This window comes from Carassius auratus, chromosome 3 (genome assembly GCF_003368295.1).
Source record: "Carassius auratus strain Wakin chromosome 3, ASM336829v1, whole genome shotgun sequence".
In the NCBI taxonomy this organism is placed as follows: domain Eukaryota; kingdom Metazoa; phylum Chordata; class Actinopteri; order Cypriniformes; family Cyprinidae; genus Carassius; species Carassius auratus.
The window spans coordinates 17,792,759-17,817,372 of record NC_039245.1 but is presented as its reverse complement, the minus strand read 5'-3'; the positions used below and the strand labels follow the sequence as shown (position 1 = coordinate 17,817,372).

Sequence of the window (24,614 nt, the reverse complement as noted above, 5' to 3'; positions counted from 1 at the left end):
TAAAATATTACATCAACTTTTCATCAAAGTCTCATAACCTAGTGTGATTCACTGATGCAGTTTTAGTATTACGAAACGCCACCTAGAGGACAATAGGAGCAATAATTTTTGAGAGACTGTAGTGCTGTCTTTAAGTCTATAGAGGGAAGTATTGCACCATTTTTCATTGTCCTAACCTGATTCTGGGTTATGTTCGCGAGTCAACGTTTCTGATAGTTTGGACAGTTGTTATTTGGGTGTCTTATACCTGAAATGTAATTTTTTTGTTTAAATGTAGTTTAATTAACCTTTGATAGATCTCAAGGTGTATGTAAAAAAAAAAAAAAAAAACATAACAATTGTACAATTGATTACCATAGTAAAACATGATAGTCTCATGGTGCCGCTTTTTACTTTAAAATTAAATGGAAATAAATATTTATTTTTTAAGTTCCTTTTTTACTAATAATGTTTTCAGAATTGCACCATGTAAAAAATATAAACCTGTGAATTACAAATAAATCATTAAAAATAAAAGAAAAAGGACATACAATGATAAATTATTTTAATATCTTTATTATTCAGCATTTACATACTCATTTATGTACATACTTGGTTATAATGATAACAATTATCAATGACGTTCAATTTTAGAGTTTGTCGAATTCTAAGTGACGTTTTGAGCTTCCGAAGATGACGTTGGAGAAGGGGTGCGTGCACGCGCACCCGTCTGTGTGTGTGCGAAACAGAGCGGAGGTGAAGAAGAGGAAGATGAAGCAGGGAGCGGAGGATGGGAGGAAGAGTGGAGTGAGAGAGAGAGAAAGAGAAAGAGAGAGACGGGCTGGCTATCAAGGGCTCGTGTGAAGTGTGAATGTCTGAGAAGGGCTTCGATGGGAGTTTTATCGCAGCAGCCGAAAAAAAGACGCGATTTTGTTTTACCATCCGGAGAAACATTGTAGTGGAAACTTTAAACTTTTACCCGCCAGAGCGGCAGCGCCGTGCCGGGTCCCGGCTTTGTCTCGCGACGGGGGGGTGAAGTACGCTAGCACACACGAGGATATCAAGAACCAGCAGCACTTTTGGATACACATTTTTATCCACACAACAAAAGAATCCGCGAACATAGAGTTTGTTTAGGAGAGCGAGAGAATGGCGGCCAACATGTACCGAGTTGGAGGTGAGTGTTATTGTCAAGGCTAACACTAGCAGCAGGCTCGCGGGGGTTAGCATTAGCATTAGCGCGAGCGGCTGTTTCCGCCTTAGTTACAATGAGCGGAATCCCGTTGCTAAGCGAGCTAGGCTAGTTTCGTTACGGTTAAATTAGGTTTAACGCGATATTAATTAATTATGCACGTATTTAACTTTCAAATTCACATGGGTGTAAAAACTTGCGTTATGTCGCAAACTCTTTCTGATGTTTTTAGTTTAGGTTCTTAAAGTAATTAACCGCCGCAAGTAAATCAGCTAATCAGAAGGGAACCCCTCCGTTGGTTTATTCACTTATGTTGCTTTTTACTCAATTGGTCGACTTTCATTCAAGTTTTCACTGCACGTTGTCTGAACTGAGCTGTTCTGTCAAAGTTTTGACAGCTGAGTTATATGGAGTGTATGAGCCTCAGAGTAAGTTACGGGATGCAAAGACTTTCGGTTTTGTCTCCTGTTTGAAATAGAACGAAGTCAAATTATTGTTTTTACGGGTTTATGGAAATGTACATATTTTGACCTTGGTGAAACTAGATTTAGAGTTCAGTGAATGGTTCAGAACAGAAAAACGACTAAAGTTCGTAAGTGGCAGGGTAAGTTTATTTATTTATTATTTAATCACAAGCAAATATAAAGCAATATTGGACAGTTCAGAATATGCGAAAAAATAAATAAGATCAACAAAAATGCAAAGGCAACACATGAGTAAAAAAGAATAAAATACGTAAAATAAAAATGTACAATTTGGTTAGTTACATAAATGTAAATAACTTTCATTTTTATTATTATTATTATTTATAAATGTATTTTTTGTGTTCTCCTCTTTGAAAGGTATTCCAAGTCTATTGTGAGTAGGTTTTATAAAAAAAAAGAAAAAAAAAGTAATAATTCATTCATTTGTTTTTTTCTTGTCTTAATATAAATCTTTGCCAAAAATAATTTTAAAATAACGTCATAAATTTGTTTTTCAGACAATATGGGTTTTGTAAAAATGTATTTTGAGTTTAATGAATTGAGTTTTATTATATTTTTGTCATGGCCATTTTAAAGTAAAAAAAAAAAAGTTTAAACTGTAAGTTAATGTATTCTGTGCATGCAGATGTAATATGATAACATAGTTGCATCTTATCCAACTTCAGTTTTTTAGTGTATAGAAATAGATTTGCCCATTAGACTTTTTCCTCTTTAATGTACACTGTCACGTTTGAGCATCTGTTGTCAGCAAAATGCTCCTCGTTGTGCATTGTGATGAAATTGTATGTGTGTTACCATCATTGACTGCATCGTGACATGGTGACCATGCACATTATAGTGCTCTTATTTTCTTAAATCCGGGAATCAGCCATAAATAGGTCACAGCAATCAGGCTGTGTTGCCTTAGCAGATGCAGCTGATTGCATTATCACAGTTGCAGATTGAACAGGCAGGGTTTGATGGGAAGTTCTGGAGGAAAAACTCACTTATTACACGCTTGTCAAAATATATTAGAGTTTATGACTCAAGACTAGGTTCAGAGGAAGGCAAAGTCTGCCTCTGCTCACAGCAGTTGTTTTAAATGTTTTAAACAATTAAGAAGCTGGTTAATATGCTGTGTAGGATTGTAATGTAATGATGGTCTTTCATAGTTTTCATAGACACTGTCATGTATTTTAATGTGTGGCTTGCTAATGTTTTGGGAGGTGCAGGTACAGGTTTAGGTCATTGAACTTGACCTCCTATTCTGGCCCCAAGCTCTTGCATCCCTACATTTAACTCCGTGGTCTGAAGCTTTGTGACTAAGTGCTGTCGCTTTTCTCTGTTTTCGGTTTACCCATTTGATCAGAGTGTGTTTTTGTTATTGAGCTTCCTAGAATGAATTAGTGAGGGATAGACTGACATATCACTTTCAGCCAATATCTGCTGAGTAGTGCTAGACTGATACATTGTCCAGGCTGGATTATCCGTCAATATTTGGCCATTTTGAGAAACCTGGTATCTGCCAATAATCTGTATCTGCTTGAAAAATATTTTTACTAAATGCATATTGTTTTTTTTTTTTTTTTTTATCTGAGCATGTTTAAATAAATAAATTAAAATATATATATTTTTAATTTAATTAAATGTTTTATTAAAATATCATAACCTGACCTTCTGACCACCCTTCTCCAAAGTCCATTTAAACCCCTCCCCTTTCTTATAAAAGACTGCTACCTCGCATTCAGATCTGTCTCTATCCAATCAGCAAGCATCATTTTTTACATCCATTTTACTATGGTCTACGACAAAATATGGAATAAAAGTCTTTACCAACAGCCTTGTCAATGGAAAATAAGTAGTTTCTGTTTTCATTCTTTTGTAGCATATTGCTGGGATCATATCATATGCACACAATGTCGAATAGGGCATCCCAGAATCACACACAAGTTCTTAATATGAAGTGAAGATCATCTGATATGCTCTTCTTGCCAGAGTCCTGTATCTCTAAAACATATTTTAAGTTGTGTTGTGTGCTTTTGTTCTCTTGTAAAGTTATATTACTGTGAGGACACTTTAGAAGAAATTTTAACAAGTCAACCCTGAATCCATTTTAAAATGTTTTAGGTTTTTAAATTGCTCTTTTATACTATTATGCACTATGAAAGCAGCCGAGGGAGCTGGCATGGCATAAAAACACCAACCAACCAACAATCTTGTAGTGCATTTTAAATGTGTAAAATCATTTTGGTAACACTTTATTATACGGTGTTCTTGTGTACATGTATTTACGGTAGTAATAATAAATTATGCATAATTACATGCAACTAACCCTAAACCAAACCCTCATCTTAACCATTTAGTTAAATACATGTTAATTAATTTTACTCTGTACTAAAGGTGTAATTACACAGTGACAAGGCAATCATAAAATAAAATGTAACCAATTTTTTCTGTCTTGTATACAGTCATCAAACTGTTATTGTTATTATATACCTGTCAACTCTCAGGCTCTGTCTAGATGTGTTTGTTGGAGATGATGCATTGGTTGACCACTAGAATACATGTTGTCTAGGTCACTTGTGCTCACTGAACTCTTGGTTTGAGTCTCTCTCCTGCTATGCAAACATGACACCGTGTTCAATAGTTTACCGTAGCAAAAATGTTACTGTAACAATCCAGATGCTAAGTGCAAGGAGAGCTGTATCATTATGCAACATGAAATGTGCCTTGTCAGTGAATTCTCACAAAGGTTTCTACCAGTAAATGAGGCATTGTGTAACGTCAGATTGTTCTTGCATTGTAACATAGAGAGTTTTGGAGCAAAGTGGGTATTGGTAATGAAGATTCAAAATGTAGCACCTCTCTTTTGTGGTGCATTAAGTTAAAACAAGGCAAGATTTGAGCTGCAGTGTTTGTCAGCAAGAGAGAATTGGAGTGTGTTTCAAACCAGCAATTGAGATGGTTTTGGTTCAGTGAAGCTTACATTGTTCATCACAGGGTGTTAATTGAGACCTTTAATAAAGATGCTTAGAGGGTACTTATCTAGTGGTGATGCACAAAGAAAGTTCTGCTCTGCTTGCATACATGTAGGCAAATGTATATATCAGGTGACATTGCTTTTGTTAAATGAGCTTCCTGCTATGTCTATATACTGCCAGATGTAGTGAACACACACACACAAATAATCGAGATTACAATATTGACCAAGATAATCATGATTATTCTTGCCATAATAGAGCAGCCCTACTGTGAACACACACCCAGAGCAGTTTAGTATTTTTGCTGTGGTGCCAGGGGAGCAGTTGGGGTTTCATGCCTTGCTCAAGGGTCTTACCTCAGTCGTGGTATTGAGGGTGGAAGAGAGCGCTGGTTATTCACTCCCCCCACCTACATTTCCTGCCAGTACCGAGACTCCAACCCGTGACCTTTGAGTTACAAGTCCAACTCTCTAACCCAAGGGGTGGCCAGTGTCGGTCCTGGAGAGCCACAGTCCTGCAGAGTTCAGCTTCAACCTGGTCAAACACACCTGAACATGCTGATCAAGATTTTGAGTCTACTAGAAATCTACAGGCAGGTGAGTTTTAATCAAGGTTGAAGAAAAACTCCAGCTCTCCAGGACCGATGTTGGCCACCCCTGCTCTAACCATTAGGCCACGACTGCACATTTGTTTTGCAATATTATGGAGCATTATATACAGACAAAAATAAATTGCTGCCATGAATAAATTTATTTTTCCCTCATTTAATTAAATTGTTGCTCTTCCCTCTTTCTTAGTAAATCAAATAGAGGAGAAGAATTGTTGCAAATTGGATACTGTTTGCTAAAATGAGGGGGAAAAATTGCGTGGGAATGAATTCTACATTTGTGTGTATATATATATTTCACACGTCGTGCTGAGATCCATAGAATATTGACTCAGAATTCAGTGAAATGTTTTTTAACAGGCATATGCACTGTCTATTCACCACATGAACATCTTAAAATGTTCAAATGAATATCATGATTAACCTGAAAAGGAGTTTTTTTTTTTTTTTTTTTTTTTTTTTTTAAACCCAGCCTTAGCAACAATTAAGCCGTCTGTAGGTATTTTTCCCTCAAAGTATGAACTCTTATAAACCTTTCCGGTTTATTTGAGCATCCCGAGAAGCCAAATACAGCAATGTTGGCTGAATTGATATTATGAGTTTGAGATGGGACTGGCTCTGTTTATCTGGAGGATTGTTCAGGAAACTTCCCGAAATCCCGAAGCCTCCGTGGATTTATAGGTGTCTCTGAACACCAGATGCCATGAGCTAACAATACAGCACATCCCTGCTTGAAGAGCAGATGGCTAAACCCTGTTTCTCCTTCAGGGAAATTATTGATCTATTTGGCCCTGCCTCTCTTCACAGTGTGCCTCTGATTGATGAAGCTCATGAACTTGGGAGAGAGACCTCCATTTTGATTTGTCCCTTGTGGCACACTTTAAGAACATGGCTGAGCAGAGGCGAGAACAGTAAGCATTAGTCTGATCAAAGATCAACGCCTAGCAGAATGTCCAGAGCTGACCAGACCAGAAGAGAGAGTGATTGTGTTGTGTACACACTGTTGACCGTGCCTCATCATATGTTCTCTCAGTATTGTCCATACCCTTGCTCATGCCATTTTCAGTATGGTGTGTGCATTATATTGGTACTGTAGAATTTATTGACTGATATTACAGATTTATTTCTCTATTGTCTATTTAATTTTGCATGCTTATTCCTCAATTTTCCCCCCATTTAATTTTTTTTAATTACTACAATAAAATTAAAGTTAATCTTTTAATACACCAATTTATAAATGCAAATAAATGCAATCTCTCTTTAGCAACTGTAAAAAATTTATATCCATTCAGGGAACTACACTAACCTTGCGGTACTAACCTTTTTCAGTTACTGGCACAAAACATGATTTGGTTTGTCATTTTGTGTATATATTTTATATAAATAAATGATGAAGCTCAGCGATATTACATATGATTGTCACTTACAGTTGATTTCTTCTGTCTACTACAGATTATGTGTATTTTGAAAACTCCTCCAGTAACCCGTATCTGATTCGCCGAATAGAAGAACTTAACAAGGTGAGGTTGGAACCTGTTATGTTATATTCTTTCATAATTTTTTATCAAAAATATTGTGCTTGCTTTCTTTTTGATTCATGCATTTACTTATTTTTGAGCAGTATGACAGCATACATGTCAACGTTCTTACAGCCTAGAGTCTGACTGTGATTGGTTGGGGCGTTTGATGTCCACCAGTCATTTATCATACATCATCAATTGCATGTGCACTTTTAAACATTCCACTGAACATGGATGATTGACATGTATGCCAGCTCTCTACTAATGCATTGTCACTCATGATAGTGGAACAGACTGTCTCTGTCACCTGCTCCCCTCTCTTGTGTATTGGTAATGCTCATCCATCATGCTGTTGTCTATCGATGCATGCTGGGCTGTGTTTGAGTTGAAGATCCAGCCGTAAGACACTTACATAATGCTGAGAATGACACAGGCCTGTTTCCTGGAGCAGGGATTAAAACACTTTTATGTAACCTCATTTTGAAGGGCTATGAAGCTCAGCAGGATGGTTAAACTTATGGAAGTGGTGTCTGTGTTCAATATAGTCAGAATTCAGTGTTGTCTTGAAAATACGCAACTCTAATCCAGAGAGTGTTGCATTAATGAGCAAGATGTGATTTTCATTTCTATATAGAGTGGTTCATTTTCAGTGCTGGAAAATGAGTTGGACTGTAGATATTAATAGGGCTCACAACTTTTTACTTGGCAGCTTAAATGTTGGTGCTAAACCATAGACAGTATCATTCAGTCCCACTTTTGGTGAAAGTTTACTTTAAAAGTTATGCTTAAACTATAGGTTTTTATCAAGTCCATGACATGAAGACAGTAAAAGCACTTAAAGTGCTTACTTCACACATTGTATAGAGAAAATGACTATAAGTGTGATCTTTTTGTGAATGGTCTTTCTCACACTTTTTATCTTTGCATGTCTCCCTAAGACTGCCAATGGAAATGTAGAAGCCAAGGTGGTCTGTCTCTTCAGACGGAGAGATATTTCTGCCAACCTGAACACACTGGCCGATAGCAATGCAAGTGAGTACCCAACTGTTTTAGTCTCCAGCAGTTCACACTTCTACATCACATTTAAGATAAAGATATATTGGCACAATGTAGATGTACTATTTGCAGTGAAACACCAACTAGGATTTAAAGCTTTGAAAGCCAATGGGAGCAGCAATTAAGGCACCAAATGGATCAAACCATGTGTACTTAAGGCATACTACTTGCATGACCTTGCATTTTATGTATTTGAAGTCTTCAGTCTGGATGTAGAAGCAGGTCTCTGCAAGAATTTTTGTTAATATATAACCTTACTCCTCTATGAATTTGACCAATTAGTAGGCCCAGAATTTATATTCTACACTGAATTTGAGGGGAAATCGGTGGAATCATGCCAAACAGATTTGAAGTTGTCATGAAATCAAAAGTGGCTTTTTTTTTTCTTTTACTTTGTTTTTATTCATGTGACCTCATAATCTTTAATTAAAAATATCAGCTATTTCTCAGCGGAGTAGTTCTAGTCACTTGTGTTGATGGTTGAAAGTATAATCTAATTATCCAAAATATTTACTAAATAAACAGGAAAAGGGCAGTGCGTGTTTTGAATTGTGTAAATTTTCATTCTTCAGAAATCTGCGGAGCTTTCTATGCAGGTACAAAACAGAAGGTCTTAGCAGGACACCAATCTACACAACGAGCAACAAATCTAGATCACATCCATTATAATTAGGGATGGTCGGCTAGTGATGCAATGCAACAGCAGATTTAGATTTTTATTCTCTTTTTTTCAGCTATGCATTTAAGTTTTCTGAGAAGTTGCATCATTAAATTGGAAGTACTAGAATTATTTTTTTATTTTTTACTTTTTACTGCCAGACTTAATATCACATAGTTTAAGTAGTGTTTTGGGTATTATGTTTAATCCTTTTTTTCGTCTTTAGAAGATTGTTTTATGGAATAAAAGGCTACAGGTATTTAGCCCTATATATTTGTTGAGTATCTGTCAGTTGCCTTATTGAAAGAACTTGCATGCTTTGATTCCGATCACACAGTTGTTGGTCCCTGCACACATACAGATAATTGTCCATTGCGTCACACAAACTCAACATCTGGAAATGTCTTAAATAAAACTGAAGCCCGCTGTTATCCCATGTGAGTGCCCACTGAGAAATTAACCTGATAGGGTTACTCCGAGACCGACCCCCTGATTAGTCATTCAGACAAGCCACTGACTAATTGATTTTGAAAATATATAGTTTTGAACATCCCACATGTCTGATAAAGATTTTTTTATCTTACCTACATCTGAGGTAGTGGTTCATTTATATGTAAATTTTGTACACATGAACCACCATAAACCTGTTGTAATCGTCAGTGCAGTGCATATACCTAACAATTCCAGAGTAGGGTCAGGTTTGGGTTGAGGAGGTTGTATTGCATTGACATGGGCAGGAGTTAGCTTTTAAATCCTGTGCAGTCATGAGAGGTCAAGGTCTACTTGGCCGCCAGTTTAATTCTGAACCTATCCTCCTCTTTGTCGTGGCACTCTACAGCTCCTACACTGTCCTGTTACACAAGATCAGGGTTCCCATTTACATCACGTCCTCCCTTCTCTACCTTCTGCCCATCTTCCTCCTTCCCCCTCCCTGAATGGGCTCCTCTGTGCTTATCCTCAGCTGCCATCCGCCCTGTGCTCTCAGAACAAAAGAGCCTTCATGGGAGCCACCGGGCAATGGTGCTCAAAGGGTTAACTTTAGGTTAACACTGTCTGGCTGCTGTCTTTGTGAAGGAGTTAAAATGTTATTGAATGCCTTTGTGTGTGTATGTGTGTGTGTGTTTGGCTCTGAGAGTGTGCAAGTATGATGGATTTGTCGTACGTGTGTCTTGAGTGCTCGTCTGCTTGTGCATGTGTGAAAGAGAGCATGTGCCTTTTTTTTTTAATGCGTACTTGTGCATGATGGGGGGGATGTTGTTGCTCAATGGGGGGATGGGCGCCTCAGGTTTATTGCACAGGGTTTCTGAGTAAAGCTGGCAGGGACTCATTGGCCAAGGGGAGAGAAAGGAGGGGCAGGGCCACCAGGGTGACAGGAGGGGTTAATGGAAAGGGGTGTGGTTTGATTTCCCGCCCTCTTATTGACAGGGTTTCCTTCGCCTCTGTGCAGGGGTGGAGTCCGGTCAGATCGGCTGATAAAGTCCTGCCAAGTCACATGAGCATCTATTTAAGAAATTTCTCCAAGAGCGTTGCTAATTGGGTGTTTTAGTCATGCTTTCGAAATCATCCAGTTCGAGTTATTTTGAGTTGGACCTGCATAATAATGGTTCCCTTCTCTTATGAGTCAGCAGATCTCATGAAGGACGTTCAATTTACTTGTATATGATTGATTTTGAAACCGATCACAACCATTACTAATAACTTAGTGATGTGTAAGCTGTTAAGATTTTGTCTGTGTCTGTTCTGAGAGGAAGCTCGTTCAGATCAGAATTAATTGAGGCCATTTGAATCACACTCATATGTTTGTGTGTGCATTTTAGGAGACTTTGAAGAGGAGTCCAAGCAGCCTTCAATGTTAGAACCACAGAAACACCAGCTCAAGCACAGAGAACTGTTCCTGTCTCGACAGTTTGAGTCTCTCCCGGCCACACATATACGGTAAATACACTCACAGACACAAACATATCTGGACTGAATCGTACAATTCCACCAGAGCCCAGACTAAGGGTGCTTTCACATCTCTAATTCGGTTCATTTGGGCCGAACCAAGGGCAAACAATTATACATTGTAGCATTTTTCAACTTTTTTGGTTCCTTTTCATACCACAGTGATTGCTTTGGTCCGAACCAGTTGAAACAAACCAAAATGCAGTCAAATAACAATGTCCACATCACTCATTGGCCATGACGTATTTCCTAAACTGCTTTTCTATTGGTCAGAATTTACGTGCGGAAAAATTTCAACATAAGAGGGAAAGGCAGCAAACAACACTGAGACAACACAGCTATGGAGAGACGACTGCGCAGGCTGGTTTTGTCCCTGGCCATAATTTATTACATTGTTTGTATACACCACAATGTGCAAACAATACATTTCTATAATGAAGCGCGGATGCAGCTTGAAAATAATGTTCTAATGCACTGTAAACGGCCCGCTCGTAACTTTAAGTGGAGGCGTGCTTTAATTATTAACTCATGCTCCTTGTCATCAGAACAAATTTCTATGAGGCTCTGCACCTCCTCACTACTCCAAGTTTGTCCACGAGCTGCCATGCTAAAGTGCAAACTGTCATCAAACGCTTCCTCATCCCGTAATGCACAGCGCAGCTGATTACAGCAGCTGGTTTAGTCCAAAAATGATCAGTACTTTTTGCAATTGGGTCTGTTCGATGTCGGATCACGTTCTCAACACGAAAGGACCGCTCCAGAGTTCGTTTGAAAGCGTACCGAGACCACCTCTTCAAGCAGGTCTCGGTACGCTTGTTTGGTCCGCCTTTGGTGCGCAAATGAAAACACCCTAAGATATATATATATATATATATATATATATATATATATGGCATTTGGTTTGTCGTGATAAAGTCCTATTTATACTATGCATGTTTTCATTTTTTCTACAGAGGAAAATGCAATGTCACACTCTTGAATGAGACTGATGTTTTAACTGGCTACCTAGAGAGAGAGGTAAGAGTCAACCTGCAGTACAAGAACACTCGCTCAACTACCACCATCATTAAAGCCATGATTGAAAGACAGGCCATAATATGACAACGCTGTATGAGTGAGACTCATGAAATTTGTTAGAAATTTTGTCACCATATACCACTTACATTATAATTTTTTTTTAATATTTTTTTGAAGACTCAAGATAATTTCTCCTCCAATTTACATGATTCTAATGCAAAAAGATACAATTGATTTGTCAAGGTTGATTTTGATTTGTTGCAATGGATTTAAAAATGTAAAAATATTTTTGAAAGAAGTCTCTTATGCGAACCAAAGTAATTTGATCAAAAATACAGTAAAAAAAAAACTATTATTATAATTTAAAGTAACTTGTCTATTTTAGCACATTTTAAGATGTAATTTATTCCTGTGATGGCAAATCATAATTTTTACGCACTTATTACTCGAGTCTTCAGTTTCACATGATCTCTAGAAACATTTCCTATTATAATCAATGTTGAAAACAGTTGTGCTAATTTATATTTTTGTGAAAACCATGATTTGTTTTTTTTTCCAGAATTTTTATGAATTTAAGCAATTTATTTAAATTTGAAATATTTTGTAACATTATAAGCACTGAATGAAAGTTTAAAACAAAACAAAAAGCTGACTGACCCTAAACTTTGAACGGTAGTAGTACTTTTTTTTTTTTTCGATTCAAAGGCAAACAAAATTGTTAGATTTAGTGAACGCTTTTTACTAAATGGCCAACTGTGTGAAGTGTTTGTGTTTTATAATGTGTGTTTGTTCTGTAGGACTGTTTCTTCTACTCCCTGGTGTTTGACCCGGTGCAGAAGACCCTGCTGGCTGACCAGGGCGAGATCAGGGTGGGATCCAAATACCAGGCAGATATCCCTGACAAACTGGATGAAGGTCAGAAGGTTTAAATGTCTCTACACCTTGGTGTTACTAAAACATGGTCGTTTTGTTGTTGAAAACTCCATCGATTTCCATGAAGCTGTAGTAGTGGCATTATCAGACATCTGATGCTGAAGCAGCTGCAGTGTTTACATTTTGTCCTACTCGCACATGATTCTCATCACAATATTGCGGCAGTACTTCAGGTCTGGTGTTGATATTTTCACAACACATTTTAGGGAGAGGTGTTGAAGGCTAATTGAAAACCAGTCGTGAGTAAATGCAATGTTTTCCACCTTATTAGTTGATTCAGACAGTCGAGTGCAGGAGACAAAGGTTTGGGATCCTAACAACCAGCTGAAGGATCCCCAAATAGACCAGTTCCTGGTGGTGGCACGGTTAGTATTTCACTGTTAGTTAAAATTCTATTTTTACATTTTTATTGCGCAGTAGCACGATATCAATTCAAATATTGTGTATTTTAGGGCTGTTGGTACATTTGCACGTGCACTAGACTGCAGCAGTTCAATCCGCCAACCCAGTCTCCACATGAGCGCAGCGGCAGCATCTAGAGACATTACACTGGTGAGAGAACTGAAGCATCCAATCACTCTCTCTTCCTCAGCTACTCACAAGAGCATTTCATTCACTTCCCTCAGTTTGCATGCACATCTGATACTCACACTGTCCCCTCTGTCTATAGTTCCACGCCATGGACACCCTGCAGAAGAACGGCTATGATCTCGCCCAGGCCATGTCGACGCTGGTGCCTCAGGGTGGCCCGGTGCTGTGCAGGGATGAGATGGAAGAGTGGAGCGCCTCAGAGGCCATGCTGTTCGAGGAGGCTCTGGAGAAATACGGCAAAGACTTCAATGACATTCGCCAAGACTTTGTGAGTTTAAGACACTATACTTGAGCATTTGCTCTCATACGCACTGCAATATTTGGAAAAGCTCAAGATTTAAATGAACATTTATTTGTTGTGCCACAGTTGCCCTGGAAGTCATTGGCTAGTGTGGTCCAGTTCTACTACATGTGGAAGACTACTGATCGTTACATCCAGCAGGTATAAGCTTTTTTTGTTTGTTTTTTTAACAAAATAAATCTGATTTTAACATTTATGCATGCATTCGTTGTGTTAAATGTTATTTAAACCATGTTTTTGTCATCAGAAAAGACTAAAGGCAGCAGAGGCTGACAGCAAGCTGAAGCAGGTGTACATCCCCACCTAGTGAGTATTTAAGGTCACTGCACTTTTTTGTGTGTGTGTAAATTTAGTGTCATTTTCCAAATTTATGCCAAAGTTGGTGCCCCTTTAGTGTTTAGTTTCCTAATATAAATAACAATATTTTAATAAAAATAAAGGCTTAAAGTTAATTTTTAAATGGATTACTGTTTTAAAAAGTTTGGGTTTCAAAAGATTTAATGTTTTTGAAAGAAGTGTCTTGTGCTCACCACGGCTTATTTGATCATTAATAAATTAAATTATAAATATAAAAAATTTTATGTAATGAACATATTTTTTAAATACTTATGTAGTGAAATATCATCACAATTTAAAATCTTTTTTAAATATATATTTCAAAATGTATTTTTTTCCTTTGATGGAATTCAGCTCCAGTGTATTCAGTATCACATAATCCTTCAGAAATCGCTATAATATGCTGATTTGACGTGGAAGAAACATATCTTCTCAATCATCTTGAAAACAGCTGCTTAATATTTTTGTCGAGCCTATGATGATTTTGTTTTCAGGAATCAGGATTCAAGGGTTTTGTTATATGTGCAGGAAACACTATATTACACTATACATGAAATTCTTACTCTGAGATTCTTCTGGCAGCCTGGACATAAATTTGAGGACAAAAACACAAGTACTTAATACAAAAGTTACACAATTACAAAAGTATTAATGTAGTGTGTGCATATATACGTGTGAATGTGCGGTGTAGACCTATAAACAGTATAAAACATGTAAGCATACAATATTTGTACATTTATATATGTCTTAAGTCACTGGGGTGATTTTTGCCAATAGTCAAAAAAAAACATTGTATGGGTCAAAATTAAACATTTTTCTTTTAAGCCAAAAATCATTAGGATATTAAGTAAAGATCATGTTCCATGAAGATATTTTGTACATTTTGTAAATTTATTACCGTAAATATCAATTCATTTTAGCAGACGCTTTTATCTAAAGCGACTTACAGCGCATTCAGGCTATACAATTTTTTTTTTTAATCCGTATGTGTGTTCCCTGAGAATAGAACCCACAACCTTTTGAGCACCTAACACAATGCTCTACCACTGAGCCACAGGTATACCACAGGAATATCAACATGTAATTATGCATTGCTAAGAATTCCTCTGGAGAACTTCAAAAGCGTTTGTATTTTATTTTTTGCACCTTCATATTCCAGATTTTTAAATAGTTGTATCTCGGCCAAATATTGTCAGATCCTAATAAAGCATACATCAATGGAAAGCTTATTTATTCAGCTGTTTAGCTTAATTTTTCAATAGTAGTGTCAAACTATTAATGAGCTCAAAATTAGCACAGAATAAAAAGTAGCCATTTGCTTAAATATTCTGTTGTATGTATTCATTTTATTTTAGGTGAAGATTATTATTTATTTATTTATTTTCTGCTGTTGGAGAATCTAAATTTAATTCTCTCCCTCAGCACCAAACCCAACCCAAACCAGATCAGTGCACCTGGAAGTAAACCTGGCATGAATGGTGCCACTGGCTACCAGAAAGGTCTCAGTTGTGAAAGCTGCCACAGTGAGTGAATTCAAGTGTTTAGATTTAAGCTCAATTATTCCTTTGCGTTCCAACGAATGTATTGATGAGTCTGACTTGCTACTCTTCCAGCTGCTCAGTCCCAGCAGTGGTACGCATGGGGTCCTCCCAACATGCAGTGCCGCCTGTGTGCATCCTGTTGGATTTACTGGAAAAAGTATGGTGGTCTTAAGACCCCTACTCAACTAGAGGGCGCCACAAGAACTGGCTCAGTATGTTAACCGTGTCTTTTTTGATGTTTTAAAATATTAAGGTTAAATGCATACAAAAATCAACGGTGAGAAATCTAGTTGGTTTCTTTAATCATCTTGGTGGCTAAATTATTCAGGTCAGTCATTTTAAACGGACATGTTTTTAAGCTAGATGGAGATAGAAAATTGGCAAATTGATTAATGAACATATATCTTTCCAATAGGATGCAGCTCCACGTGGTCACATGACCCGCCAGGAGGTACAGGGCATGTCTCCGTTTACCAGCAACGCAGGAAGAGCTAAACTTCTGGCTAAAAATCGTCAGACCTTCATCCTGCAGACCACTAAACTCACTCGAATTGCCCGTCGGGTGTGTCAGGACATCCTGCAGTCCCACCGAGCAGCCCGCCGCCCCTACGCTTCCATTAACGCCAATGCTGTAAAAGCAGAGTGTGAGTAGTCGGTTACAACCATAAAAACTTGTTGTTGTTTTTTTTCTTTCTTTTTCCCTCAGTTTTCTATGCAGTAGCATAAACCTGTTTGAATTTTATCTCGATAGTCTTTTTTGACTGCTTTTTTTTCCCTTCTGTTTTAGGTATGATAAGACTTCCTAAAGCAGCAAAGGGTGCTATGAAGAACCGCCTTATTCCTCGTCCGTCCCTCATCAATATAGTTAAAGAATTGGGTATGGCTTCAGTATTCAATCAAATCCAAAATTCATTATTTTAACATCTGAAATATAACACGAATCACTTTTAAGGGTGGGGAAAATGAGATATAAAAGTGAATTCAATTGTTTGGCACAATACTTCCTCAAAATACACAGGAGAAATATTTGAAAAAACTGATCATTTGACTTTTTAGATTTGAATATTTCGAGTAATTGTGCTTGTTTTATTCTTCAGCTCTTCAAGCTCCTTTGAAACTCAAAGCCCCTCGGGGTGCTCCAACCCCTATCAACCGTAACCAGGTTAACCAGCCTCGGAGCACATCTGCTCTACTGGGCAAAAGGCCATTCGAAAATGTGAGTATTACATACAAAGATGAGGTAGATAAAATAACGTACATAGATCTAAGCTCTCTCATTGGCTGCAGGCTGGAAGTCATTCCTTGTCCACCAATGGAAGACCGTTCGCATTGGGAATGAGAGCAGCCACCCAGTCAGTCATTAAGAGACAGAAGGTCAGTCAAGGAGATGCTCCGAATCCAGTCGTGTTTGTGGCTACGAAAGACACCAGGTTTGTTTCTAAAACATCTTGATTGACATGTTTTTGCTCTTTCCCTGAGACTAATTCTATGTGTATGTGGTTAACAGAGCCCTAAGGAAACACCTCACTCAGTCAGAGATGAGGCGGGCGGCCAGAAAACCACACCTCTCGGTCAGAATCAAACTTCCTGTGCCGCCCCGGCCGCTTCCTGTACCCATCATACCCTCCAGCACCAGCGAGCCAATCGTGTTGGAGGACTGAGCAATATTCCAGTAGACCACATCCATTGCCAGAGCATGTTAAGCCTGCCATCGTCAGCTGTTCTTCTTTATTCCTCTTCTTCTTCTGTTGTCCTCCCCAGATCCCATACGCACACCATGCTCACGTGCTCGGGAATATGATAAAGCGCATACTCGTACACCAGCATACAGCACACTTCATAGTGTTTTACTCCCAGTGTTATGGTTTAAGGGTTCTGGTGCCCTGCTGGCCCAATGCTTTTTTTAAATGCAAATCCTTTTAACTGTGTAATTTAAAAGCAAATTATGTTCATTCTAAGATTGTGGAGAAGCACATTTTATTTTTCTCCAGTTCTGTCGATATTTGTATAAATATTAACAGCATTTTTCAAGAGTTTGATTCTTGTGTGGATGGAAATTGGGATTTAAATGTGTGAGGGGAGTACATGGTCTTTTTACCATCATTTTCTTAATTTCTTAGGTCGCATATGTTAAAAACATATGCCACCCTTTTAAATGCTTTATAGACAAATGATTGCGCTGTTCCTTTTATTTCAGGCAGTACTCATGGTTCTAGTCTTTCAGGTCTAGCTGAATTGTGGAAAGATGGAATCATGGAATGCGTTGCAGCAAAAGTATTGTTCATAATACAGCGGATCTGCAGTTGAGTTGGTTTACTGATAGCAAGTTTCTCAGACTCAATATTGATTTTTTTTTTTTGTGATCATGGATCCTGCAGTGTAGCTACTCCAGTCAGTGATATTTTAAGGTCTTAGTATGAAAACATATTTTTTGACTATTTAGGAAGGCTTCTGGTTGTAGTAAAGTGATTGAAGGTGTTCATGAATGTAAGGCAAATCTTGGTTTGAGGTGGTTGGATGTCGCAATCAGTTGGCCTGTTTTGTACCTCGATAATCAAGCCTTTCCATATATATCATGAACAAAGCCATAAAAGTTTGTTTTTATGTTTTTAAACAAGTCGATGCCCTTGCATTCGTGTTCTAAAGGTCCTGTGGGCTACTGGGAAGCTGTTAGCAATTGTAGATAATGAGAGAGGGAAAATGTTTGAGTTTTTCTAGTAAAGACTCTACTATAGGCTGATATTGATCCATATTTCCCAATCAAGTGTTTTTTTTTTTTTTTTTTTTTTTTTTAACTGGATCCAGTGAGATGAAAAATGTTTTGGAGTTTTCCTAGACATGGCTCAACTATAGGCTGATATTGATACATATTTTCACCTTATGATTAAGCTTTTTTTCTTTTTTTGAGCTGAACGGTTGGTCTTTTTTTGACAGATTTCTTGGCTTGTTGAGATTAGTCGACACAAAATTTCATTGTACATTGTTCCCGATTAGGGGTTTTGTAATGTTTCTTAAAAGGAGCGTGCACTGCACATTAAAGACACAAATATATGTTAACATTTCCCCTTTTAAATGTCACCCGTTTTTTTAGGAAGGGGTTTTGTGACCCCAAAATGTTTGGGGAAAATAAAAAAATAATAATCTTAACATTGATCTCCATTATTGCATAGAGTTTGGGGTAGGGAAGACTGGATGATTTTAGGGTTTGATTCAAGGATGTGCAGGATTTCAGTTTTGTATATCAATGAGAAATTTCTTTCAACTCAAAACTCAAATTTAGTTTTTAATATTCCAGTGTCTCTGTATCCTTTAATGTATCTTGTGATAAGAAAATAAAGATTTTTTGTTTGTGGTCCTAAATAGGCAATGTTTCATGTGTTTTTAGAGCTGTTACATTGGTACTGATTTATTTGCACTTGCAGTGGACCTTATTCATGGTAAACACCTTTTTTTCGTGAATGAAAACGAGGCTGTAAAGTGTGAACGTCCAGTTGGTTTGTACAGTTGTGTAACTTTAGATGATTTAACTGATGTAATATTGAAAATGCTTATTTCCAAAAACATGTCTGTGACAAGAATGTGCAGTGAATTAAACGTGATATAAAACCTTTAAACAATTATTTCTATTGCCTCGTTTTCATTTGTGAAAAATGTAATTGTAAAGACCCAAACTTGTCAAAAAGACTGAGTTTCGCCAAGGAAAGCCAATTAAAGAAATATTCACCCAAAAAATGAAATAAGCCTGTATGAGTTTTCTCTTTCTTTGGTTGAACACGAAATAAGATGTTTTGAAGAATGTGGGTAACCAAACAGTTTCTGGTCCCCATTCATTTCCCTAGTATTTTCTCTCCATACTATGTTCTGTCTTTTATGACCAGCTGAACACATAGAAAACTCAAGTTTAGAACAACTTAAGGCTAAGGAAACGATGAGATTGGGGTTTTTTTTCTCTTTGGGGTGAACTATCCTATCAACGTTGCTTTGCTAATTTAATAAACTTAGATCTTTCTTCAAAAGTTGTTTATTATTGATTTATATATGATTTAAGGCCACAGACTCGTCCAATCAGTTGAAACGGTCACATTCCAAAAATTATATTAATTTTTAATATAGCTAGTAAACTAGTTTGACATATCTGCTGTCAAGGTTTGGTTGTTTCTTTTCAAAGTTATTTCAGTGGCAAAAAGTAAGATTGTAATAGTCCATATTGTTTGCTGGAAAAGAATAACCTCATCTCATCTCAGGCCTCACAATAACCATAAAATAAAGACTCGATCTGCACTTCACAGACAAGCGCTCAATTATCAGCTCGAGGTGTGACGCGGTAATTGATACAGGATGGGCCTGTGTGTATATTCGGAGTTCGCTCTTTGAAGTCGGTTAACAAGATACTTTTCAAATGTTTATTGCAGTAGATTCTGCAAGGCAGCGGCAATATCCCAATTTGATCAAATTCAAAACACCCACAGCAGACGAACGCATCATCACTTCAGACTACTTCCAAATTGAATTGCCGGTCAACGACGGCAGACCCGATTGGCTGATTCGAACGTTCACGCTTCACAGCTGATTCATATTTTAAAGGGAACGCGGAAAAGGAATCCGGGTCTGCTTTAAAACAACAGGGCGAACAGTAGTCGGTACGGTGGACTTGCCAGGCACAGGGTGTAGTCTGCGTCTTTCATCTGGGATAGTGCAACGGAGCCAAGTGTTTGGGTGTTTTTGTTGCTTTAAAGTCGTTTTTTAAACTCCAAGATACCCCGTTTTGTTGGGTGCCGTTGAGTTTTGTAAAGCAACTTAAAACCACAGTGATGTTTGAGGTAAGCTGTTATTGTCTTCGCGTTTTTATTGACACCATCTGTCTCGACATTCCATATCGAATTCTTAGTTAAAGCGTCTCGAAAGCACGGAGTAACTCTTACTTGGATCACTGGAATGTCAACTACTACTAGAAAACTACAAAAAAAATCTTCTATGCTTTCTAGTAAACCTATGTTGGACTATGTTTCCTATGGTTGGCTGGTTATGATATTTCCTATTTAATAATTTTAGGCTATGGTAACCTGCATTAATTATCTATGCAATGGGCAAGTGTTGTGGTGGGGTTTTTTTTGTGTGTATGTCCTAAAAAGCTATTTTTACCCTTATTTTCCAGACCAGTCAGGATGACCTGTTTCTGTTCCCCACTCAAAGCCAGAATGAGGCCTTCTTCCCGGAGGAGGGTTTAGGCGGTGGGAGCTTGTCTCTTGCCGAGGCCTTGCTTCCCCTAGTTGAGTCGCCATCGCCCCCAATGACGCCCTGGCTCTGCTCCACCCGCTATAAGACCGAACTGTGCAGCCGCTATGCTGAGACTGGTACCTGCAAGTATGCTGAACGCTGCCAGTTTGCCCACGGCCTCCATGATCTCCATGTACCCTCCCGTCATCCCAAGTACAAAACCGAGCTGTGTCGTACCTACCACACCGCTGGCTACTGCATTTATGGCACTCGTTGTCTCTTTGTGCACAGCCTTAAAGAGCAGAGGCCCACCCGTCCCCGTCGCAAGAATGTGCCTTGCCGTACCTATCGTGCATTTGGGGTTTGCCCCTTTGGTACCAGATGCCACTTCCTGCATGTTGAGGGTGGCTCCGAATCAGATGGTGGAGAGGAGGAGCGAACCTGGCAGCCTCCATCACAATCCCATGAGTGGAAGCCTCGAGGTGCCCTCTGTCGCACCTTCAGCTCATTTGGTTTCTGTCTGTATGGCACCCGTTGTCGATTCCAACATGGGCTTCCGAACGCTATCAAAGGTCTTCACTCCAACCACACATCCTGGCCTCATCAGATGACCAATGGGGGATCTCTTTCACCTGCCTCCGACATGTGCTCTTCACCATCTCCTCCATCCTCATCCCCTCCATCTGCGTTGGCTTCGCCGGTGTACCCTGATGGCTCTGGTCCAGTCACTCCACCATCGGTGGAAGTGGCCAACAATGCTTTCACCTTCAGCAGTCAACATCTGAATGATCTGCTGCTCCCTCTCGCCCTTCGGCTCCAGCAGTTGGAGTATGCTGCCAATGCTGGTCCTCAAGACACTCTGGACAAGCCACGGTTGCCATGAAGTCTGTGGCATGATCCTAAATGATAAAGCTTTATCTGTGACTGAATTCATATTTAACCTTGTTTTTATTTTGTTTTTTAGTTGTGTACAGTGTCCCTTTGCTACTCGTTTTTAAACCGCCTTTTGAGACCGATTCTTAAACGTTTGCTTTTTATTTCTTCAAGTCTGTCATGTACTTCTGAGGCCACTTATTTTTGACGGACTGAATGAAGCCCCTGGAAGTGTAAAATTTAGACTTTATTTTACTGTTGTGTGTGTGTGAGACTTATTTCACTATGCTTGTTTCTAATTTAAGGATTTTTAAACTCCATGACCTTTAAATTATTTTGGAAACATCAGCATCCATGGATCTCAATAAAACCTCCTAAAAGGATTTGCTGTGTGGTTTGTCTTTCATGACACACTAGTGGTGACTGAGCATTTTTGAAGACTTCGTCTAAACTGCAGTTTTTGACGTGAGTTTCTATGAAGTCCAAGGTGTGCTACTGGGGGGTGGGGGGGAGGTCCAATTCTCTCTTGGATGTAGTCTTGTTTTCAGTCAGGAGTGAGGGAGCTTTTTTTCTTTATAAATTGATTCACTCCGGTTATTTTGAACAAGATCCTTTTATACAGTGGAAATGCTGTAAATATATTACAGTCACCTTTAAAATATTGTAAAAAATATTGGCAGGCATATCAAACAGCCAGGAAAATATGTTGATGCAAGTTAGAAAACTACAGGCCCGAGTTTGGAGACCCCTGTGGTCGAGTTAAATAATTCTGATATCGGATCAACTTTTTATTTCCTTAAATGTCTTTTTTTTTTTTTTTTTTTTTTTTACTGAAAGTAAACTAAAAAATTTACTTGGTGAACCGATTCGAATCGCTAAAACGAATCCATATACCTGTCGCCAGCACGTATATTATTGGATACATGCGCGGAGCTCATAGCCAATCATGCGCTTCCCACAAGTTCCCCAGTGTGTTGTATAAACAGTCTGAAGAGCTTAGCTGCTTGTACTAATATAAGTACATAGCGAGGAGAATTGAAAAAAGTCTGATGACGCGCAGCCTAGCCGCTGTAGTTCTACATCTTTAATGTAATTTACAGCATCTTTATTTAGTGGTCTCACTAAAGATGACAGAGCGGGAGGGACGGCGCTTCGCCTAGGTGCCGCGGGAATCCATCAAACTAATGTCCGAGAGCACCGGAGGGGAGCTCAGCGAGGAGGTGTCAGCTCTGCTGGCCGAGGATGTGTGCTACCACCTCAGAGAAGCAACACATAGAAGCAATACGACTTACATTTACATGCATCACATGCTGCTGTACTTGTCTGTGTCTTAAAGGTGCTGTAGGGAACTTTTGTAAAAAAATATTTTTTACATATTTATTAAACCTGTCATTATGTCCTGACAGTAGAATATGAGACAGATAATCTGTGAAAAAAATCAAGCTCCTCTGGCTCCTCCCAGTGGTCATATTGCCATTTGCAGAAACTCCATCGCTCCCGGTAAAAAAATAACCAATCAGAGCTGCCGTAACTTTGTTTGTGTTCAAAATGTAGAAAAATGTATATAATAAGCGAGTACACCATGAATCCATTTTCCAAACCGTGTTTTTGTCTTGGCCTGAATTACTAGGGTGCACCTATAATAAGTATTTATATTCGGACTATTTTAGATTGCTTCGGGGGTACCGCGGCGGAGTAACCCAGTACCTTTATGATTCTTCATAGACATAAACAGAGAGAAGTAGTTCCGGCTACGATGTTCTTCCGCAAAACGCAAGCAGTTCTGTTTATTAACCGCTAGAGCGTCAAAAGTTCCCTACAGCAGCTTTAATGTTTCCTGTAAGCTGTTCTGATGGGATCTGTTGTCTCAGCCTGGCCATTTAAGTAATTTAAATGTTCACGACTGTCAATTTAGTGGCTTTTAATTTGTTGTGCAATACATTGCATTCGTGCCTTATTATTTCTTTAAAGCGATGGTGATGTGTGCTATTATTTCAGATTATGACTGTTAGCTGACAAACATAACATGCTCTTGCTGTGTTGATTTGTGCTACTGTCTCTAAATGTTTCCAGCTCAAGCTTTTGTAGATGTTGTTATGTGTGCATGTGTTTTTAATCCTCTAAAGCATTTGTAAGGAAAGACTTTGTAAACTGTCAACCAGTCTGTACATTTCATCTCTTTGTACACTACAGAACAGCTCACAGTTCATGAGACATGCAAAGAGAAAGAAGCTGAGCGTGGAAGACTTCAATAGAGCACTAAGGTGAAGCAATACTGAGGTATCGGTTCATCTTTATGTGTGAATGCGTTTTTTATTTTTATTTTTATGTGAATTCGCATTGTGGTGTTGTTTGTTACACTTCATCACCTGCAGAACAGCATTACACCTGCTGGATATTTTTTAGATTGTTTGCGGCTATGGTGCACAAGATGCCTTACCATTCCATGCATTAAAGGAAGGAGAGCTTTTCTTTGTAGAAGATCAGGAGATAAATCTGGTGGAGTTGGCGCTTGCTACTAATATTCCCAAAGGCTGTGCAGAGACGATGGTTCGAGGTAAGGCGGGAACGGGATGCTTTAGTGAAATGTATTCATGATTAATTTTTTTTTTTAATGTATATTGTCTGTTTTGTCTCCTCGGCAGTGCATGTGTCATATCTTGATGGAAAAGGCAATCTGGAATTTCAAGGGACAAGTAAACCTCATATTTGAATTGATTTGTCAGGTGCATCTGTATGTTCCTATTTTATTTAATATACGTTTTATTTATATGACCCATATGAACAAGAACATTGTAAAACACAAAATACAGTCATGAACCTCAATCTATGAAGGCACAAAAAAAAAAAAAAATTGGGAATCATTGAACAATGTTGGTTGGTTATTTATTTATTTATATCGCCAACAAAAGAATATACTGTAAATATTCCATAGTTCACCTTGCTCTATTCGGTTTATTTTCTTGTATTCTCTTGGTAGTGCCCTCTGCTGTTCAGTCTCAATCAGAGGATCTGCTGAAGTATTACCAGCAAATAACGCGAGGCATTTTAGGAGAGGACCCACATCTGATGAAGGTACTTGTGCTATCTTGTAAAAGTTTGGGGTCAGTAAGATTTTTTTATAATGATTTGATGAAATAAATGATCATATTGAGCAAGGATGCATTAAATTGATCAGTAGTGACAAAGACTTTTACATTGTTACAAAACATTTAAGTTTCGAACAAATGCTGGTCTTTTGAACCTGAAAAAATGAATTAAGGCATTGAAAATATGCACCAGAGCACAGACGAGGTGGAGCCCCGTTTTCTCTAGCTAGTATAATAATGTTTTTCTGCTTCAATCAGGTGGCTTTGCTAGACCTCCAGTCCAAAGATCGCTGCCTTCCTGCCTTACTTCGTTTA

At 38.4% G+C, this 24,614-nt stretch overlaps 2 protein-coding genes and 1 long non-coding RNA gene across 3 annotated transcripts; all 3 read left to right on the top strand.

Annotated features, from left to right (window-relative positions):
* The first annotated feature begins 694 nt into the window (after nucleotides 1-694).
* On the top strand, nucleotides 695-18,480 carry LOC113049054 (metastasis-associated protein MTA2-like). The gene is made up of 18 exons (XM_026211087.1): nucleotides 695-1,156; nucleotides 6,676-6,743; nucleotides 7,682-7,775; nucleotides 10,275-10,392; nucleotides 11,355-11,418; nucleotides 12,216-12,333; nucleotides 12,623-12,716; nucleotides 12,804-12,903; nucleotides 13,022-13,210; nucleotides 13,310-13,384; nucleotides 13,491-13,549; nucleotides 15,002-15,102; nucleotides 15,193-15,332; nucleotides 15,536-15,764; nucleotides 15,908-15,997; nucleotides 16,218-16,336; nucleotides 16,408-16,550; nucleotides 16,628-18,480. The coding sequence occupies exons 1-18, from the start codon at nucleotides 1,129-1,131 to the stop codon at nucleotides 16,779-16,781; spliced, it is 1,983 nt and encodes a 660-aa protein (XP_026066872.1). The 5' UTR covers nucleotides 695-1,128; the 3' UTR covers nucleotides 16,782-18,480.
* A 1,253-nt stretch (nucleotides 18,481-19,733) lies between these two features.
* On the top strand, nucleotides 19,734-21,593 carry LOC113049063 (mRNA decay activator protein ZFP36L2-like). The gene is made up of 2 exons (XM_026211098.1): nucleotides 19,734-19,940; nucleotides 20,276-21,593. The coding sequence occupies exons 1-2, from the start codon at nucleotides 19,932-19,934 to the stop codon at nucleotides 21,218-21,220; spliced, it is 954 nt and encodes a 317-aa protein (XP_026066883.1). The 5' UTR covers nucleotides 19,734-19,931; the 3' UTR covers nucleotides 21,221-21,593.
* A 1,576-nt stretch (nucleotides 21,594-23,169) lies between these two features.
* LOC113049049 (uncharacterized) lies at nucleotides 23,170-24,592 on the top strand. Its single transcript, XR_003276565.1, has 5 exons — nucleotides 23,170-23,490; nucleotides 23,617-23,767; nucleotides 23,856-23,936; nucleotides 24,191-24,314; nucleotides 24,558-24,592. It is a non-coding gene; the product is annotated as an uncharacterized LOC113049049 (long non-coding RNA).
* Nucleotides 24,593-24,614: the final 22 nt, after the last annotated feature.

What these genes read in the sequence shown, in the direction of transcription:
- LOC113049054 (XM_026211087.1), top strand. Translation starts at nt 1,129, where the DNA reads ATGGCGGCCAACATGTACCGAGTTGGAG. An exon ending in CAGGTGTACATCCCCACCTA is followed by an intron (nt 13,550 to 15,001) that starts GTGAGTATTTAA and finishes TCTCTCCCTCAG; the next exon opens with CACCAAACCCAACCCAAACC. An exon ending in GCAAAAGGCCATTCGAAAAT is followed by an intron (nt 16,337 to 16,407) that starts GTGAGTATTACA and finishes CATTGGCTGCAG; the next exon opens with GCTGGAAGTCATTCCTTGTC.